Source organism: Coregonus clupeaformis, chromosome 30, assembly GCF_020615455.1.
Source record: "Coregonus clupeaformis isolate EN_2021a chromosome 30, ASM2061545v1, whole genome shotgun sequence".
NCBI lineage: Eukaryota > Metazoa > Chordata > Actinopteri > Salmoniformes > Salmonidae > Coregonus > Coregonus clupeaformis.
The window spans coordinates 29,862,699-29,883,962 of NC_059221.1; the positions used below are offsets into that span (position 1 = coordinate 29,862,699).

The window sequence follows — 21,264 nt, forward strand, 5'->3', positions numbered from 1 at the left end:
GATCCTTTCAAGCTCTGTCAGGTTGGATGGGGAGTGTCGCTGCAGGTCTCTCCAGAGATGTTCAATTGGGTTCATGTCCGGGCTCTGGCTGGGCCACTCAAGGACATTCAGAGACCTGATCCGAAGCCACTCCTGCGTTGTCTTTTCTGTATGCTTAGGGTCGCTGTCCTGTTGGAAGGTGAACCTTCGCCCCCAGTCTGAGGTCCTGAGCGCTCTGGAGCAGGTTTTCATCAAGGACCTCTCTGTACTTTGCTCCGTTCATCTTTCCCTCAATCCTGACTAGTCTCCCAGTCCCTGCTACTAGAAAACATCCCCACAGCATGATGCTGCCACCACCATGCTTCACCGTAGGGATGTTATTGGCCAGGTGATGTCACGCCCTGGCTCTGGGGACTCTTAAATGTTGAGCCAGGGTGTGTAGTTTCTATGTTTAGTTTTCTATGTTTGAGTTTCTAGATCGTGTAGATCTATGTTGGCCAGGATGGTTCCCAATCATAGGCAGCTGTAACTCGTTGTCTCTGATTGGGGACCATACTTAGGCAGCCGTTTGGCACTAGTCTGTGTGGGATCTTGTTCCGTATAGGTATGTTATTAGTCTACCTTGGACTTCACGTATCGTTTGTTTTCTTGTTTTGTTCGTGTTCAGTACGTTAATAAATATGTACGCTTATCACGCTGCGCCTTGGTCCGTCTCATCCGTAAACGATCGTCTCAGGTGGGCAAATGGTGGTCATGGGAGGAGATATTCGCGGGGAAAGGGCCATGGGCAAAGGTAAATGCCCAGGCAGGAGAGGAGAAACGGCGGACACCCGAGAGGCAACCCCAAGAAAAATGTTTGAGGGGGCACACGGCGTGGACGACGAGGCAGCAGGAGGCAGCGACAGGGCGAATCTGCAGATTAGGAGAGGAGGCCACCAGGTTACGGGGGCTATTGGTCCAGAGGGAGCAGGAGTTATTGGGTCAGAGGGAGGAGCTACAGGAGGCGATAAGGGAGAAGGAGAGTGTAGAGGCACGGCGAGAGGAGCTGGTTAGGCAGCAGAAGGAGCGGAGGTTTATAAGGGAACCCAGTCCCGCTCCTCGCACCAAGCAAGTGGTGTGTGTCGCCAGTCCGGTCCGGCCCGTTCCTGATCCCCGCACTAAGCCAGTGGTGCGTGTTCCCAGTACGGCCCGACCCATTCCTGCTTCCCGCACAAGGCCAGTGGTGTGTGTTCCCAGTACGGTCCGGCCCGTTCCTGCTTCCCGCACTAAGCTAGTGGTGCGTGTTCCCAGTATGGCCCGACCCATTCCTGCTTCCCGCACAAGGCCAGTGGTGTGTGTTCCCAGTACGGTCCGGCCCGTTCCTGCTCCCCGCACTAAGCTAGTGTTGCGTGTTCCCAGTACGGCCCGACCCGTTCCTGCCCCTCGCACTAAGCCAGTGGTGCGCATCGCCAGCCCGGTCCGGCCTGTTCCTGTCCCTCGCGCCAAGCCAGTGGTGCGCGTCGCCAGCCCGGTCCGGCCTGTTCCTGCCCCTCGCACCAAGCCAGTGGTGCGCGTCGCCAGCTCGGTCCGGCCTGTTCCTGCCCCTCGCACCAAGCCAGTGGTGCGCGTCGTCAGCCCGGTCCGGCCCGTTCCTGCTCACCGCACCAAGCCAGTGGTGCGCGTCATCAGCCCGGTCCGGCCCGTTCCTGCTCCCCGCACCAAGCCAGTGGTGCGCGTCGTCAGCCCGGTCCGGCCCGTTCCTGCTCCCCGCACCAAGCCAGTGGTGCGTGTGTCCAGTCCGGCATGGCCCCTGCCTGTTCCACCGGTGCCTGGTCCGGCACCGGTCAGCTGCTCCACTCCGGAGCCTGAGCAATCCGCTCCACCGGGGTCCGGTCCAACTCCAGTCAGCGGATCCACTCCGGAGCCAGAGCAATCCGCTCCACCGGTGCCCAGTCCAGCTCCGGCCAGCGGCTCCAGTCCGGAGCCTGTACAGTTCGATCCACCGTCGTCGGGTCCAGCTCCAGTCAGCGGTGCCAGACCAGACCAGGGGCGCAACAGGAAGGTGGAGAGAAAGTGGTGGTTACACCCGGAGCCGGATCCGCAGTTTGACTGGGCAACCAGCTCTAGGAAGAGTCTTGGTGGTTCCAAACTTCTTCCATTTAAGAATGATGGAGGCCACTGTGTTCTTTGGGACCTTCAATGCTGCAGACATTTTTTGGTACCCTTCCCCAGATCTGTGCCTCAACACAATCCTGTCTCGGAGCTATATGGACAATTCCTTCGAACTCATGGCTTGGTTTTTGCTCTGACATGCACTGTCAACTGTGGGACCTTATATAGACAGGTGTGTGCCTTTCCAAATCATGTCCAATTAATTGAATTTACCACAGGTGGACTCCAATCGAGTTGTAGAAACAGCTCAAGGATGATCAATGGAAACAGGATGCAGCTGGGCTCAATTTCAAGTATCATAGCAAAGGGTCTGAATACTTATGTAAATAAGGTATTTCTGTTTTTTATTTTTAATAAATTAGCAAAAATGTCTAAATGTTTTGTTTCTAAATGCTTTGTTATTATGGGGGTATTGTGTGTAGATTGATGAGGAAAACGTTATTTAATCCATTTTAGAATAAGGCTGTAACATAACAAAATGTGGAAAAAGTGAACCCTAATTGCTCCTGTAAGTCGCTCTGGATAGGAGCGTCTGCTAAATGACTGAAATTAAATGAAATGAAATGAAGGGGTCTGAACACTTTCCGAATGCACTGTATGCTAGCTAGTAGCTACATATTGAACTATGCTGCTGTCGCCAACATTTGATTTAATCTATTGCCATATTTAAGGATTATACACGATGGAGACAAGTTCAGAACTAGAGGTGGACCAGCCTTACTCCATCTTACTGTTACTGGCTGGTTGACTGGGCTGAGATCAAGCCAGAATGGGACACTCAGTAGCCCATCTAGCATGGCATAGTCAAAAGGACCGCCGACACAGCCAAGCTAGCCAACTGTGTTGATTTCCCAGAATTTGCCAGCAATCGCCTGCTGCGCTGTCTAGATAGTATTTCACAGTGCCTACTGTATGGCTTGCACAGCGCTGTTTACCACAAATATGTCCACATTTAGTCATTAGTATTGTGCCTGGATCGCCATGGCAGAGGACTAAGATGCAGGGAGGGAGAGTGATCCTCAATGGGAATTCAAAGATTAAGTCCACAGAGAATATTTCATAGGATCATAATTGATTTGCCCTGACTGTCTACTGAATGTAGTAGTTTGGTATCGTAATACTCTGCGTCAGAATATCATCAATAACTACTACTATCCCCATCTATTGTTAATTAGAAACAAAAAATTGTTTTAAGTGAGAAGTAGGCATTGATCTGAAATTGAAAAGGAATGGAAATTCACATGACCACCACCATACCTACTTCACCCATGCTCTACCAAGGTTTTCCAGCACACAGCTTTGACCTACTACAGTAGCTATGTTAGTCTATTGTACATCAAACAATGTGTAGGCAGGTTGCTTAGAATTCAAACCTTCTCAAACAGCCTAATTCATACTCATAGAGGAGGTGCTCCCACAATAATGTGATTTGTACTGCATTCAAGGTAAAGTATTGGATTCTTCACGCACTACCCACACTAAGACATCATCCCATTCCACTACCTTTTCAAGCTTTCTTTTCCATTATATGAAAGCAAGCTTTGATTTTAAACTTACAAGACCATCAGGCTTGATTGAGTGAGCCGTTTTGTCTTGTAGTAATTTCATTTTAATAGTAGTAATTTAATAGTGGTAATTTAATTTCACCTCTTTGCAGAATGAGCACAGAGGCGCTATTTCTGGCTGCTCTCCTGTTAACCCTGTAGCATAAGGGAGCGTGGTTAATTGTGTACTCCTCAATGATTTGGCAGGCAGCAGAGTGGGCAGGCCTGCTCTGTTGTCTTGGCACACACTATCAACTGCGGACAACGTGGCTGGATCCTCAGCAAGGCGGCAATACTTTGAAAAAGCAACAAACAAACAAACTATAGGGGCGAGGCTTTGGATTGACCAATTACAGCGTTAAGACAACACCCACAGGTTATGAAGTTCAACTCTCATTACCGCCATTAACACACACAGCTGTGCAAAACATTGTGTAGCATTCAACATGATTTATTCATGCGAACATACAGTACAGTGCTATAGGAGCCACATGCTGTAACTGTAGCACTCCAAAAAAAAGAGGACCAACACGCAAACTTCGAAGGGCATTAACATCAACATTCTACTTTACATAACCGCCTCCGCTTGAGTCCACATCAAGCTGAACCCAGCTCGACAATTGGTTGCAGAGTCGCCGCACTCATCCAATCGTAAGTCTCATTCCATGCCACACCCGTGTCTGAAATATTTCAGTGCATGCCACGTTATTGTTTTCACATGAGTGAGTACCCACGACTGGGGCATGCAGTGCCAGGCAGCACTCCCCCCATAACCCTATGGCACTGGTGCAGACAGAGGCCATTTTAGCTGTTTGGATCCTTTTTTCTTTTCCAGGAGGCTCATTTAGGCTTGTGACTGTTTGCGGGCTAGGCTACACGGCAGTAGCCGGAGCATTGTTGGACTGGTCTTTATTTCTCTCTCCCCTCCTTCCCCACTCTCTGTCACCTCAAAATGCACAGCTTGTTTATTTTCATAACCCTGCTGACTTGTTGGTGTTCAAGCATGTTAAACTGGAGGGTATTTCATAAAGCAGGATTATATGACCTTTGTCTGCACCAGTGCCAGCACATTTTTTGGATTATTTTTTAAACAACCCCATAAAATCGGTAAAGAATGTAAAATACAGTACAACCCTGGTCTATTTTTCTGGCTGAATGCAACACAAATACAGACATCTAAAAATGAAAGACCATGTCCAGGCAAAGATGATTATGTAAAACAGATGGTTGTAACATATTGTACAGTAGAGAGATTACTGTACATCTGTATTGCTCTTTCACCTTAGGCCTACAGGATGTAAATAGTCTTCAGCCAGCATGAGCCAAGCACTTAAAAAGGGCTGAAGTTACTGTATTTATGACCATTTAGCAATCAGTGTCTCTGAGCACTCACACTCCTTCATCATGCCCATGTCCACGCAGCGTTTGAGCCGGCAGGCCTGGCAGTGGCGGCGGTTGTCCTTAGTGATGGAGCAGCTGCCGTTGAAGGGGCAGGTGAAACTGGCCTTACGCTTCATGCTGCGTCTGGTAGGGGCAGATAGACAGACCTGGCTCACTAGCACATTAAAAGAGGAAGATACATTAAAACCGTGCTGCTAATATTGCTATTTTACAGTAAATGGAAGGCAGATGGGATTATTACTTAACTGGATTACATTCACAGACACAGAAACACACTGAATTAGAACACCACACTACCCCTCTTACAGTAAAAACAAACATTTCATGAGCATTTACAGGAAGCACCTGAGGCGCGCGCACACAGTTTAGAAATAGATAAACACACACAGATCAGTAGAGTACTAGAGTCCCTCTTGTTTCCACACATTCACACACACACTGGGGTTTCTACAGGTGTCTGTTGCCCTTTCTCACAAATAGCTAACAAATTAGGAACGGCAGACATGAGAGGACCGCTGACTAAGAGTTTTGTTTAATGAGAACATGATGCCTGAGAAAGACACACAGCCTGGCATTTTCTCCTTCTTTCCTGCAGGCACTTTCTGTAATCCATATATGTCGGTTACATTTTCCCAAGCTGCATCAAGTAGTCTAGACTGGGGTGGTTTCTGCCCTGCCGTATAAATACTTAAATCACTATGAACCCTTTAGATATAACTACAACCCTAGAGTTATTTGGATGTTAAGATGTTTTCTTGAGGTTCTTGATGGTAAAAAAAAAAAAATAGTGACGGAAAAGAATCGAAGGGAAACAGCTCAGCTTTTTAATTCAGCAGCGATAGCTTGTTTATGGCAAACTCTATTTTCACTTTACTTGTAAGATATACAGGTGATGGAGGCACATACAGTGCATTCGGAAAGTATTCAGACACCTTCCCTTTTTCCACATTTTGTTATGTTACAGCCTTATTGTAAAATGGGTTACATAAATGTTTTTCCTCATCAATCTACACACAATACAGCATTGAAGGTCCCCAAGAACACAGAGGCCTCCATCATTCTTAAATGGAAGAAGTTTGGAACCACCAAGACTCTTCCTAGAGCTGGCCGCCCGGCCAAACTGAGCAATCTTGGGAGAAGGGCCTTGGTCAGGGACGTGACCAAGAACCCAATGGTCACTGACAGAGCTCCAGAGTTGGGAGAACCTTCCAGAAGGACAACCATCTCTGCAGCACTCCACCAATCAGGCCTTTATGGTAGTGGCCAGACGGAAGCCACTCCTCAGTAAAAAGTCACATGACAGCCCGCTTGGAGTTTACCAAAAGGCATCTAAAAGGACTCTCAGACCATGATAAACAATATTCTCTGGTCTGATGAAACCAAGATTTAACTCTTTGGCCTGAATGCCAAGCGTCACGTCTGGAGGAAACCTGGCACCATCCCTACGGTGAAGCATGGTGGTGCTGGCATCATGCTGTAGGGATGTTTTTCAGCGGCAGGGACTGGGAGAGTAGTCAGGATCATGGGAAAGATCAACGAAGCAAAGTCCAGAGAGATCCTTGATGAAAACCTGCTCTAGAGCGCTCAGGTTCACCTTCCAACAGGACAATGACCCTAAGCACACAGCTAAGACAACGCAGGAGTGCCTTCGGGTCAAGTCTCTGAATGTCCTCGAGTGGCCCAGCCAGAGCCCGGAATTTAACCCGATTGAACATCTCTGGAGAGACCTGAAAATAGCTGTGCAGCAACGCTCCCCATCCAAACTGACAGAGCTTGAGAGGATCTGCAGAGAAGAATGGGAAAAACTCCCCAAATACAAGTGTGCCAAGCTTGTAGTGTCATACCAAAGAAGACTTGAGACTGGAATCGCTGCCAAAGGTGCTTCAACAAAGTACGGAGTAAAGGGTCTGAATACTTACGGAAATGTCATATTTAAGTATTTTATTTTTTATACAGTGAGGGAAAAAAGTATTTGATCCCCTGCTGATTTTGTACGTTTGCCCACTGACAAAGACATGATCAGTCTATAATTTTAATGGTAGGTTTATTTGAACAGTGAGAGACAAAATAACAACAAAAAAATCCAGAAAAACGCATGTCAAAAATGTTATAAATTGATTTGCATTTTAATGAGGGAAATAAGTACTTGGTGGCAAAACCCTTGTTGGCAATCACAGAGGTCAGACGTTTCTTGTAGTTGGCCACCAGGTTTGCACACATCTCAGGAGGGATTTTGTCCCACTCCTCTTTGCAAATCTTCTCCAGTGTCATTAAGGTTTCGAGGCTGACGTTTGGCAACTCGAACCTTCAGATCCCTCCACAGATTTTCTATAGGATTAAGGTCTGGAGACTGGCTAGGCCACTCCAGGACCTTAATATGCTTCTTCTTGAGCCACTCCTTTGTTGCCTTGGATGTGTGTTTTGGGTCATTGTCATGCTGGAATACCCATCCACGACCCATTTTCAATGCCCTGGCTGAGGGAAGGAGGTTCTCACCCAAGATTTGACGGTACATGGCCCCGTCCATCGTCCCTTTGATGCGGTAAAGTTGTCCTGTCCCCTTAGCAGAAAAACACCCCCAAAGCATAATGTTTCCACCTCCATGTTTGACGGTGGGGATGGTGTTCTTGGGGTCATAGGCAGCATTCCTCCTCATCCAAACACGGCGAGTTGAGTTGATGCCAAAGAGCTTGATTTTGGTCTCATCTGACCACAACACTTTCACCCAGTTCTCCTCTGAATCATTCAGATGTTAATTGGCAAACTTCAGACGGGCCTGTATATGTGCTTTCTTGAGCAGGGGGACCTTGTGGGCGCTGCAGGATTTCAGTCCTTCACGGCGTAGTGTGTTACCAATTGTTTTCTTGGTGACTATGGTCCCAGCTGCCTTGAGATCATTGACAAGATCCTCCCGTGTAGTTCTGGGCTGATACCTCACCGTTCTCATGATCATTGCAACTCCATGAGGTGAGATCTTGCATGGAGCCCCAGGCCGAGGGAGATTGACAGTTATTTTGTGTTTCTTCCATTTGCGAATAATCGCACCAACTGTTGTCACCTTCTCACCAAGCTGCTTGGCGATGGTCTTGTAGCCCATTCCAGCCTTTTGTAGGTCTACAATCTTGTCCCTGACATCCTTGGAGAGCTCTTTGGTCTTGGCCATGGTGGAGAGTTTGGAATCTGATTGATTGATTGCTTCTGTGGACAGGTGTCTTTTATACAGGTAACAAGCTGAGATTAGGAGCACTCCCTTTAAGAGTGTGCTCCTAATCTCAGCACGTTACCTGTATAAAAGACACCTGGGAGCCAGAAATCTTTCTGATTGAGAGGGGGTCAAATACTTATTTCCCTCATTAAAATGCAAATCAATTTATAACATTTTTGAGATACGTCATTCTGTCTCTCACTGTTCAAATAAACCTACCATTAAAATTATAGACTATTATCATTTCTTTGTCAGTGGGCAAACGTACAAAATCAGCAGGGGATCAAATACTTTTTTCCCTCACTGTATATATATATATATTTTTTATCTCAAAACCTGTTTTTGCTTTGTCATTATGGGATATTGTATGGAGATTGATGAGGGAAAAAAGTGGTCTGAATACTTTCCGAATGCAAGAACCCATTGATTCTTGAAGAATATAACTTATAAATGCCTCATGAGCTTGGTTCAAATAGCTGTTTTTTTTTGGGGGGGGTTTGTAAACGATGCAATTGTAAACCAACACTGTATGGCCTCAAAACATGGTTAAAACTATAATGTTGATATCATGGATGGTCAGACCTTGCATCGATAGCTCGGTCTATGGAAATTTGAGAGTGGTTACATTGCTCCAGCCCCATCACTCAGCTAATGATCAAAACAGAGGCGGTGTGATGGCTTTGTCATTGTTTGAACTGCAGATTGCCCTTTTAATAAGCCCTGGAGCCCGACAGGCTTCTTCACTACATCATGTTTATTAGGCCAAAGCAATGGAAAATTAGCGTTTCTTATTAGACAATTCCAGGTAGTCCCTCCCGTCTTCTTCTGTTTGGTGCCTAATGAACACAACCCTGGACAACCCTTCCTGTTCCACCATTCGTCGTATGCCCTGTCCTGGTCAGTACCCACCTGAAGAAGCCCTTGCAGCCCTCGCAGGTCATGGCGTTGAAGTGGAAGCCGGTGGCCTTGTCCCCGCAGACGCCGCAGATGCGCGGCATGTTGCGGTCGAACTCATCCGGCCCCACCACTGAGGTGCTCACAGCCATGGGCTCCATCACTGCAACGAGAGAGGAGAGAGAGTGGTTGGTAAACAGTGGTCTGGCGCAGTCTTTGTCCTTCCCATGTGTGAACGAGGGTGTATCAGACAGGTTTCATTTGTTGCATCTCATTTTATAGGGGCAGGTGTTGGGGAAATTAGCATAAGCCATAAGACAAGAAGAACACCCCCATGATTCTGCCTGTTATTGGCTCTGTAATGAGTCAACACGAACACACCATCTGTCCCTGTCAATGAAAAAAACAACAGTCAAGTAATGCACACCAGAGGTAACACGCCTAATGCCTTTTCAATCTAACTCTGCCTCTCATTTCCTTTGACAGCCAAATATCCTCTGCCATTGTCTGGACAGACCAGAGCAGAATAAATGATATCCTAGTAGCAGGTACTGAAATTAAGTTCTGAAAGGCAGTTTGCCCAAAAATGAGAATTAGCTATTTACATGCAGAAATGCCATATAAAGCATTGCCTGCCTTTCACCTACACAGAACCAGAAAGATCAGTTCTGGAATTCTTTGTACCATATTTTGATTGTCAGTTAGATGCAGCAGGGAACAGGTCATGTCAGGTCAACCAGGGACAAGGAACGTGGGATGAATCTATTCACCCTGATTGGTACTGACTCTTATTCCCGTCAGAGCAACAGAAATGCCAGACCCCAATAACCCCCAAATACAGAGAAAACATGAAATAACACATATGGAATCATGTAGTAACCAAAAAAACTTTTAAACAAATCAAAATATATTTTATATTTGAGATTCTTCAAATAGCCACCCTATGCCTTGATGACAGCTTTGCACACTCTTGGCAATAGCAAAAATAAAGAATAACCCTTGAATGAGTAGGTGTTCTAAAACTTTTCACCGGCAGTGTGTGTGTGTGTGTGTGTGCATGCATATATATGGGGATTCAATAATACCGACGCGGGGTGTTGATTAATAGACATGGGCTACACACTACAGCCTAATCAAAATCAGTCCTACCACAGGCCATTACATTATTCATCATTGTACTAGAGAAACCAACAAGGTTTAGCCAAGATTTGAATAGTTGAACAGCTGTTATCCATTTCTGCTGACAAAGGCACTGGTTGGTTGGAGCATTTAGTGTGTTTGTCCATGGCTCACCACAGGGCAAGAGCAGAAAAACAGAAAACAAGTTGTTTTTCATTAATAGTGATGATTGCACGCTTAGCGAGAAGCTGAAAACATAATGTAAACAGGCAAGGCGAGTCCCTCCAATCATCAGGTTGTTGCTCTGACTGGCAAAGAGTTGCATAGAGACAGATGTGCCTTATAAAAAGCCCAGGCTGCGCCAACGCTAGACTAGTCCCGCATTGCCAGTCTCACGTAATTGTTGCAACCACTGAAACACGGGCTCCTGATCACCATCACACCCCAATCGCAGAGACCTAAATGGAAACTAGGACTAACATTCCTCTGTTGTATTTTTGTTTGTTTGACTTGTAGCTTGGTCTAATTGCAATTTTGACAAGGATAGTGGCAGTTGTCCCATAAAACAAATCTATCTTTAAACTCTCCACAACATGGGGATAATCACTTTCTTTCTAAACATGATCCACCAGCCAACAATGTTGTGTAATGAATAGAGCATTGAACACAAATCTCAGTCAGGTCAATACCATTTAGGCCTTGAGCAGATGCTAACAAGACCCAGTAAATAGCCAGCTGTATCTATACATGTGAAATAACAATGCATGCTATGCAAGTTTCACTGGATGGGAGCTCCTATGTAAACAAATGGAACAAGTGCACTAAAGCTACAATATTAAGCTACAGTAGTTTCATATGATCTACCCAGGTCAGGAGACTGTGCGAAACAAGGATCCGCCACCCTTGCCTTGACTGCATCCATGACCTCTTGTCTCGTGTCAGACATACCCCCTATACTAAAGTGCTGTGACCGTCTTGTCTTTGTGAGTTCTTGCCATCACAAATCTGATGTTCCACCACAGACACATGACAGTAAAAGACCGCCTGCCTGGAGCCTCACTCAGAGGACAATGAAAAGAAAGGCTGGTTGCATGTTGCTGTGCAATAGACCTTGCTACTCAGAGTCTCAGGCATAACTATTCGGCTAATCAAATCAAATCAAATTGTATTGGTCACATGCGCCGAATACAACAGGTGCAGACATTACAGTGAAATGCTTACTTAATAATCAGAATGATTCGTTTTGTCACCAGTCACTACACTGAAAGTACAGGTTCTTCCCATTGTCTGTCCCTCCAGACCTGAGAAACATCAATCAACCAACAGTAGCCTCCACAGTACAGTACAGCTACCGGACATCAAACGAAAGGGAAGAAAGTGCTTACGTTATCTAACCGGACACTCACACAGAGCAAACAACCCAGAAACCATTAAGATGGGGGAGCCGTAGGAGAGGGGGCAATGTGAGCCGCATTAAGTCACTGATGATGTGCCTGTGAGCCATCGCTACGTCGGGACATTTCCCTCCATTTCTTTCCACACTAAAGGTCTGATTGTTTGGTCCAAACATTTGCTTGCTAGATTGAAATCGCTAACCCCTTCTAACCTTATGCTTTGTATCATGTAAAGAACACAAACGCCAGAGTCTGGTAATCATATAATTTATTTAGAAAATGTTTAGCCTTCGTATTCGACTTACAGGAGCAGTTAGGGTTAAGTGCCTTGTTCAAGGGCACAGACATTGTGTTCATCTAGTCAGCTCGGGGATACAAACCAGCAACCTTTCGGCTACTGGCCCAACCCTCTGCTGCCCTGGATGAGAGCGAACAATTCCACGACTTTAGACACAGGTTACACGCCTTAATGTAATTGGTTTATCCCCGTGTTGACATTGTTGATCTAAAACATTAGCCACATTTGTATGCAAATTATGTCTTTGTTTGCATTAAATGGCCAACGTAGCCATTTTTATATCAATATCAAATAATTTATTGGTAACAATTAAATAAGAATTTGGCTATGACTGTCTGGGAGTGGTCTGAATGGGTAGGGGAAAACTTAAAACTAGCTGTTATTGGCAGAGAGGTTTGGAAGTCTTTGTTATTGGTCTATAAACCAATTTACCACCTGGTGATGTCACAAGGCAAGCAGAAACTCCCACCCATGCAAACAGGCTTATTAGGTCCTGTGTAGATTGTATTTTCAACACTGTTTTAGTTTCATCAGCTGTACAATATGATACAAAACACTGGAAAAACAGAATTGACTGCACCTTTAATGTGTTTCAATTGCGCAATCACTTCACCATTCAAGTGTGTCATCACTGTCAATGAGAATGTGCCTGTTAAAACAGTGTGAATGGTTTCTGCCAGGTTGGGGCAAGTCCTTATAGGATCCTCGGTCTCCCCATTCAGGGAGAGCTGCTTGTCAGGTAACATGCTGTTACTATAGCTCTGCCATTGAGGCGTTTTGCCTTATTCTTTGTGTCAAGGTGATCTTGCTATAGGCCAAGTAAGTTTATTGTTTTTCCGAGTTATATACACTGCTCAAAAAAATAAAGGGAACACTTAAACAACACAATGTAACTCCAAGTCAATCACACTTCTGTGAAATCAAACTGTCCACTTAGGAAGCAACACTGATTGACAATAAATTTCACATGCTGTTGTGCAAATGGAATAGACAACAGGTTGAAATTATAGGCAATTAGCAAGACACCCACAATAAAGAAGTGGTTCTGCAGGTGGTGACCACAGAACACTTCTCAGTTCCTATGCTTCCTGGCTGATGTTTTGGTCACTTTTTTACATTTACATTTTTTAGTCATTTAGCAGACGCTCTTATCCAGAGCAACTTACAGGAGCAATTAGGGTTAAGTGCCTTGCTCAAGGGCACATCGACAGATTTTTCACCTAGTCGGCTCGGGGATTAGAACCAGCGACCTTTCGGTTACTGGCACAACGCTCTTAACCACTAACCTACCTGCCGCCCCCTTTTGAATGCTGGTGGTGCTTTCACTCTAGTGGTAGCATGAGACAGAGTCTACAACCCACACAAGTGGCTCAGGTAGTGCAGCTCATCCAGGATGGCACATCAATGAGAGCTGTGGCAAGAAGGTTTGTGTGTCTGTCAGCGTAGTGTCCAGAGCATGGAGGCGCTACCAGGAGACAGGCCAGTACATCAGGAGACGTGGAGGAGGCCGTAGAAGGGCAACAACCCAGCAGCAGGACCGCTACCTCCGCCTTTGTGCAAGGAGGAGCAGGAGGAGCACTGCCAGAGCCCTGCAAAATGACCTCCAGCAGGCCACAAATGTGCATGTGTCTGCTCAAACGGTCAGAAACAGACTCCATGAGGGTAGTATGAGGGCCCGACGTCCACAGGTGGGGGTTGTGCTTACAGCCCAACACCGTGCAGGGCGTTTGGCATTTGCCAGAGAACACCAAGATTGGCAAATTCGCCACTGGCGCCCTGTGCTCTTCACAGATGAAAGCAGGTTCACACTGAGCACATGTGACAGACGTGACAGAGTCTGGAGACGCCGTGGAGAACGTTCTGCTGCCTGCAACATCCTCCAGCATGACCGGTTTGGCGGTGGGTCAGTCATGGTGTGGGGTGGCATTTCTTTGGGGGGGCCGCACAGCCCTCCATGTGCTCGCCAGAGGTAGCCTGACTGCCATTAGGTACCGAGACCATATGCTGGTGCGGTTGGCCCTGGGTTCCTCCTAATGCAAGACAATGCTAGACCTCATGTGGCTGGAGTGCGTCAGCAGTTCCTGCAAGAGGAAGGCATTGATGCTATGGACTGGCCCGCCCGTTCCCCAGACCTGAATCCAATTGAGCTCATCTGGGACATTATGTCTCGCTCCATCCACCAACGCCATGTTGCACCACAGACTGTCCAGGAGTTGGCGGATGCTTTAGTCCAGGTCTGGGAGGAGATCCCTCAGGAGACCATCCGCCACCTCATCAGGAGCATGCCCAGGCGTTGTAGGGAGGTCATACAGGCACGTGGAGGCCACACACACTACTGAGCCTCATTTTGACTTGTTTTAAGGACATTACATCAAAGTTGGATCAGCCTGTAGTGTGGTTTTCCACTTTAATTTTGAGAGTGACTCCAAATCCAGACCTCCATGGGTTGATAAATTTGATTTCTATTGATAATTTTTGTGTGATTTTGTTGTCAGCACATTCAACTATGTAAAGAAAAAAGTATTTAATAAGATTATTTCATTCATTCAGATCTAGGATGTGTTATTGTAGTGTTCCCTTTATTTTTTTGAGCAGTGTATTTTCGTCTGTAAATTTTTTCAATACTCAACTCTGGAGCCAGTCTTCATCACCTGCACTGTAAAATAAATTCCACCTATTTTGCACCCGAAACCTATGACTCAGTCTCAACGGTTGCTGCTCCACACCAACTAAATAGGCTGCTGGGTCCTGTAAACAGTCACTGACTAAATCCAACAGCGGGTCCAAAGCCTTTCCCAGGACTTTCGAAAGATGCACACATTGTTGGATTGGCTAACGCAGCTAAAGCGCACCCCATGGACGCATTGCTCCGATTGGTCGGTGAAACCGCTCTCTAGTTACACTCTCAAAAAAAGATCAGGTCAATGCACCATTTTGTGCCTCCTTGCTTGTTTTGCATGTTATCGAAGCAACAATCATAGGGGCGGAAGTGAGCTGAAGGGCCAAGAAAAGCAGGTGGGCAGCTTCCTATTCTTACTGAACTAAGAGCAGGCGAGGAGCAGGTGAGGGTAAGACAGGCTGAGATGCACACACGTGACACGTCAGGTAAAAAACACATGGTGGCATACGGTAGGGCTGCACGATTTGGACAAAATATCTAATAGCAATTTCTTTGGCCAGGTATTGCAATTGCGATTATGAATTGCGATTTTCAAACGCATAGTAATTCCATCAGACATGGTTAAAAGTAGAGAATATCACTTCTAAAATGAGATCATATGAATTAATACATATTGTGCTAACTGAACACAAAACCAAATGAAACAAATATTATATCAAATATTATATCATATTACATGATAAGATAGGATTATTACGCCTACATATTAACAAACATACATTTAACATTATCATCAAAATACAGTGTGCTATAAGCGCAGCACTTACTCATTAATGAATTAATAACATTAATTCCTATTTCCTATTTTACCATTATGAGTTCTTAAATAACCTAAGTTAATTATTTATTCAGGCAGCCATAGGCTGCAGATGGATTAGAAAGCTTATGATTGTGTAATTATAAGTAGGCTCAATCACTATTATAATTGAAATTAAAAGTCAAAGTGCCTTAAAAACATGTAATACGTAGCCTACTGATTGCAAGGTGCAGCCTGTGTCCAAAACATTGGAGTCTGGTCCAGTCATTCAACGCAACGTTTCAACTTCTCCCTTAATTGTTTTATAGTGTTGGGATGGCGACTTGCATAGTCACAGGAAGTAGGGGTGCTGAGGGTGCTGTAGCACCCCCTGAATTTTTATTCCACTAAAGTAGTGCACTAGACCTTTACTAGTCCTGTATTAGGGGACCTTACTAGTCCTGTATTAGGGGACCTTACTAGTCCTGTATTAGGGGACCTTACTAGTCCTGTATTAGGGGACCGCCGATATTGCAGTCTGTAGCGCGGCCAAAATATTTTTTTCTGATCCCTTTTCTTACACTTGAAAACGCATCGGCAATCAATGCCTGTTTAACATAGGTAGCTGGTTGTGGCCGAGGGGCTTTGCTGCTGTCAGCCACTTTTTTTAAACCATGCAATCGTCATAAAGTAGGGCATGGTTATTCTTCAAATGATTAAATACATTTGTCGTGTTGCACAACACTTGCATTTGGCTGACATCGGCTTGTAGCTGAAATACTGCCATTCCACTGAAGATTCGCCCTTCTTTGGCACCAAATCAACGTTCTAATTAGCACTAGCAGCACTCATGTTTCCGTCACGACACACGCCCTTTCTCTCCTCACCAGCACCTAACTGCGCGTTCTAAGCAGGGACGCTTGTGATTGGCCAGCATGCGTGTGCTATGCAGAGTGAGAGAGCCCGCTTGTGATTGGTCAGCATCCTCTGTGCATGTAGAGAGTGAATGAACAGAGTCTAGTTGCGCATCTCATTGGAGGAGGTACCATAGTCTAGTTTTTGTTGTATTAAAAGATGCACTATGCAGAAATCGCTCCGCCATTTCCTGGTTGCTAAAATTGTAATAGTTCGCTTAATTTCAGTTTGTGAGACAAAACAAGCAGGTATAGTGTATAGAATCATTGTACCATCTAAACCGCTGTGATATACTCTACCAGTCAAAGGTTTTAGAACACCTACTCATTCAAGGGTTTTTCTTTATTTTTACTATTTTCTACAGTGTAGAATAATAGTGAAGAAATCAAGGCTATGAAATAACACATATGGAATTAAGTATTAACCAAAAAAGATTTAAACAAATAAAATATATTTGAGATTTTTCAAATAGCCTTGATGACAGCTTTGCACACTCTTGTCATTCTCTCAACAAGCTTCACCTGGAATGCTTTTCCAACTGTCTTGAAGGAGTTCCCACATATGCTGAGCACTTGTTGGCTGCTTTTCCTTCACTCCGCGGTCTGACTCATCCCAAACCATCTCAATTTGGTTGAGGTCGGGGGATTGTGGAGGCCAGGTCATCTGATGCAGCCATGCTGGTTAAGTGTGCCTTGAATTCTAAACAAATCCCAGACAGTGTCACCAGCAAAGCACCCCCACACCATAACACCTCCTCCTCCATGCTTTATGGTGGGAAATACACATGCAGAGATCATCCGTTCACCCACACCGCATCTCACAAAGACACAGCGGTTGGAACCAAAAATCTCCAATTTGGACTCCAGACCAAAGGACACATTTCCACCGGTCTAATGTCCATTGCTCGTGTTTCTTGGCCCAAGCAAGTCTCTTCTTCTTATTGGTGTCCTTTAGTAGTGGTTTCTTTGCAGCAATTCGACCAGGAAGGCCTGATTTCACACAGTCTCCTCTGAACAGTTGATGTTGAGATGCGTCTGTTATTTGAACTCTGTGAAGCATTTATTTGGGCTGCAATTTCTGAGGCTGGTAACTCTAATGAACTTATCCTCTGCAGCAGAGGTAACTCTGGGTCTTCCATTCCTGTGGCGGTCCTCATGAGAGCCAGTTTCATCATAGCCTTTGATGGTTTTTGCGACTGCACTTGAAGAAACTTTCAAAGTTCTTGAAGTGTTCCGGATTGACTGACCTTCATGTTTTAAAGTAATGATGGACTGTCGTTTCTCTTTGCTTATTTGAGCTGTTCTTGCCATAATATGGACTTGGTCTTTAACCAAATAGGGCTATCTTCTGTATACCCCCCCTACCTTGTCACAACACAAATGATTGGCTCAAACGCATTAAGGAAAGACATTCCACAAATTAACTTTTAAGAAGGCACACCTGTTAATTGAAATGCATTCCAGGTGAATACCTCATGAAGCTGGTTGAGGGAATGCCAAGAGTGTGCAAAGCTGTCATCAAGGCAAAGGGTGGCTATTAGAAGAATCTCAAATATAAAATATATTTTGATTTGTTTAACACTTATTTGGTTACTACATGATTCCATATGTGTTATTTCATAGTTTATGACTTAAAATAAAGAAAAACCCTTGAATGAGTAGGTGTTCTAAAACTTTTGACCGGTAGTGTATCTTTCCCATAACCAAAAATATTGTATTTTCAACTGATTGAAGCTGGTGTACAAAACCGAAAGTAAAATATGCAAAAACTAAACTTAAGAACGGGAAGCATAGAAATAGCGCACTTAGAACAGATCTACCGCTTCTTAGACTTGCTTTCAATGAGAATGACATATCTATTACAAACGTTTCTACGTGAATTTGATCAGGTCGCCCAAAAAGTTACATATTGCAGCTTTAACGGAGTGTCAAATAAAAGAGAAAAATCGCAGCCTCGTGATATGGATATTGCACATATCAATATCGCAATTTCGATCCGAATGTGATTAATCGTGCAGCCCTAGAATACAGGCCATGTCATCAATCCTGGGTACTTCTGCAGCAGAGATATGGTTGTTTAGCCATGGGCGCCATGGGCACAGTGGGCAGGGTTCAACACATGCCCAGCTTTACAAACAGATATGCTAATGAAATCAACAGGCTTCCCTAAGCAACCCTGATATGGGCATCCAAAACTGGATAACTAATATTATTCTCTTGCTCATCAAAGCAAAAAAATTAATAATAATAAATAAAATACATCTACATTATCTCTGGGAAAAAAAGCCCTTGTCCCAGATCCACACTACTGCAGCCACTCTGAACTCTGGACCTTGTTTTCACCATTGGCTGGAAATGAATAGGCCGCCCATGTTGTTGGCAGGCTGACAAATGTGAGAAGGAAGAGAGAGAAAAGCAGCTTGGGGGGGGGGCGCACAAATCCCTTCGGTGAGGCCTTCGCAGGGATGAATAACAAGGAGAGTAAACTTGCATAGCAGTGCTGTGCTTAACTATGCCGACTGTCCACATCCCTCCCTCTTTCAACCACGGTGGGCTGTAAATCTGAATTCTACTGTATATTATATATACAGTTGAAGTCGGAAGTTTACGTAAACCTTAGCCAACTACATTTAAACTCTGTTTTTCACAATTCCTGACATTTAATCCTAGTAAAAATTCCCTGTCTTAGGTCAGTTAGGATCACCACTTTATTTTAAGAATGAGAAATGTCCGAATAATAATCCTTGCTGAGCGGCCTTTCAGGTTATGTCGATATAGGACTTGTTTTACTGTGGATATAGATACCTGTTTCCTACAGCATCTTCACAAGGTCCTTTGCTGTTGTTCTGGGATTGATTTGAACCAAAGTACGTTCATCTCTAGGAGACAGAACGTGTCTCCTTTCTGAGCGGTATGACGGCTGTGTGGTCCCATGGTGTTTATACTTGCGTACTATTGTTTGTACAGATGAACGTGGTACCTTCAGGCATTTGGAAATTGCTCCCAAGGATGAACCAGACTTGTGGAGGTCTACACATTTTTTTCTGAGGTCTTGGCTGATTTCTTTTGATTTTCCCATGATGTCAAGCCCCCCCCCCGGCTTAGGTTTTTAAATAGGATCGTATACTGTAGTGCAGAACTGTATGTTACATAAAACACCTGACATGGATTTGCCAAAATACCCAAATAGGCCTATGCCGTAGTAAAGTGATCCTCCTGTGGGGAACAACAATGCCCCCTAAACTGGAAGGTCATGTGGGGTCTCTTCACGTCAGATTTCAACCCCAGTGAGTCAACTCATCTGCTGAGTGGAGATCCAGCAAAGATCCATGGAATTCTGTCAATTACGGAATTGCAGTGTAGAACCAAACATCAATGAAACACCCAGCAGACAGCCGCAGTCCATGAACAAATATACTGAACTGACACACTGACAGCTAATGTGGGGCAGCAAAGTCCAGCTATGATAAGACTACGCTAGATTTTACTTTGGCCACCATCACTTTTCCTTTAAGAGTCACATTTAACATGCCCATTAAAACCCAAGAAGCTAGGCACTTACATTCAAGCACTGGAAGGGCTCACTAAGCATTCACAGAGTGGAGCTATCAATGAGCAATCAGTGCTCACCGTGTGGTCTTTTTTGGACGACAGCTTGTGTTCACACATTCATTGGCCGGGCATCAAACACAGGCTCGTTTAACAGCCCAATGCACAAACACAAGATAAACTCCCAAAGAAAGTGCTCAAAAGATTAAGTGTTCATCTCCCAAAATAAAAAAGGTACAGCACTATTAGGCAGACACCACAAGAAATCCTAAAACTACACTGAACAAAAATATAAAACTCAACATGTAAAGTGTTGGTCCCATGTTTCATGAGCTGAAATAAAATACCAGAAATGTTCCATACACAAAAAGCTTATTTCTGTCAAGTTTTGCGCACAAATTTGTTTACATCCCTGTTACTGATCAATACAAAGGTACACATTGTGCTGGGGACATTAAAAGGCCACTCTAAAATGTACAGTTTTGTCACACAATGCCACAGATGTCTCAAGTTGAGGGAGTGTGCGATTGGCATGCTGACTGCAGGAATGTTCACCAAAGCTGTTGCCAGATAATTCTCTACCATAAGCCACCTACACAGTCGTTTTAGAGAATTTGGCAGTACGTCCAACCGGCCTCACAACCGCAGACCACTTGTATGGTGTCGTCTGGGCGAGCGGTTTGCTTACATCAACATTGTGAACAGAGTGCCCCATGGTGGCGGTGGGGTTATGGTATGGGCAGGCATAAGCCACGGACAACAAACCCACAATTGCATTTTATCAATGGCAATTTGAATACACAGATATCGTGACGAGATCCTGAGGCCCATTGTTGTGCCATTCATCTGCCGTCATCACCTCAAGTTTCAGCATGATAATGCACGGCCCCATGTCGCAAGGATCTGTACACAATTACTGGAAGCTGACAATGTCCTAGTTCTTCCATGGCCTACATACTCAACAGACATGTCACCCATTGAGCACGTTTGGGATGCTCTGGATCGACGTGTTCGACAGGGTGTTCCAGTTCCCGCCAATATCCAGCAACTTCGCAAAGCCATTGAAGAGGAGTGGGACAACATTCCACAGGCCACAATCAACTGTCTGATCAACTCTATACGAAGGAGATGTGTCGCACTGCATGAGGCAAATGGTGGTCACACCAGATATTGACTGGTTTTCTGATCCATGCCCCTACCTTTTTTTGTTAAGGTATCTGTGACCAACAGATACATACACTACCGGTCAAAAGTTTTAGAACACCTACTCATTCAAGGGTTTTTCTTAATTTTTACTATTTTCTACATTGTAGAATAATAGTGAAGACATCAAAACCATGAAATAACACATATGGAATCATGTAGTAACCAAAAAACTGTTAAACAAATCAAAACATATT

The 21,264-nt window shown here is 44.8% G+C and overlaps 1 protein-coding gene across 4 annotated transcripts in view; it reads right to left on the bottom strand.

Annotated features, from left to right (window-relative positions):
• LOC121545591 (vitamin D3 receptor A-like) overlaps positions 1 to 21,264 on the bottom strand; it is a 91,291-nt gene that overhangs the window by 21,924 nt on the left and 48,103 nt on the right. For all 4 annotated transcript variants that reach the window (XM_041856253.1, XM_041856251.1, XM_041856254.1 and 1 more), the window contains 2 exons: positions 9,190 to 9,337; positions 5,068 to 5,198 (listed from right to left, as the gene is read on the bottom strand). In XM_041856253.1, coding sequence (XP_041712187.1) covers positions 5,068 to 5,198; positions 9,190 to 9,335 — 277 coding nt within the window. In that variant the 5' untranslated portion in view covers positions 9,336 to 9,337. The remainder of the gene's footprint in view (positions 1 to 5,067; positions 5,199 to 9,189; positions 9,338 to 21,264) is intronic.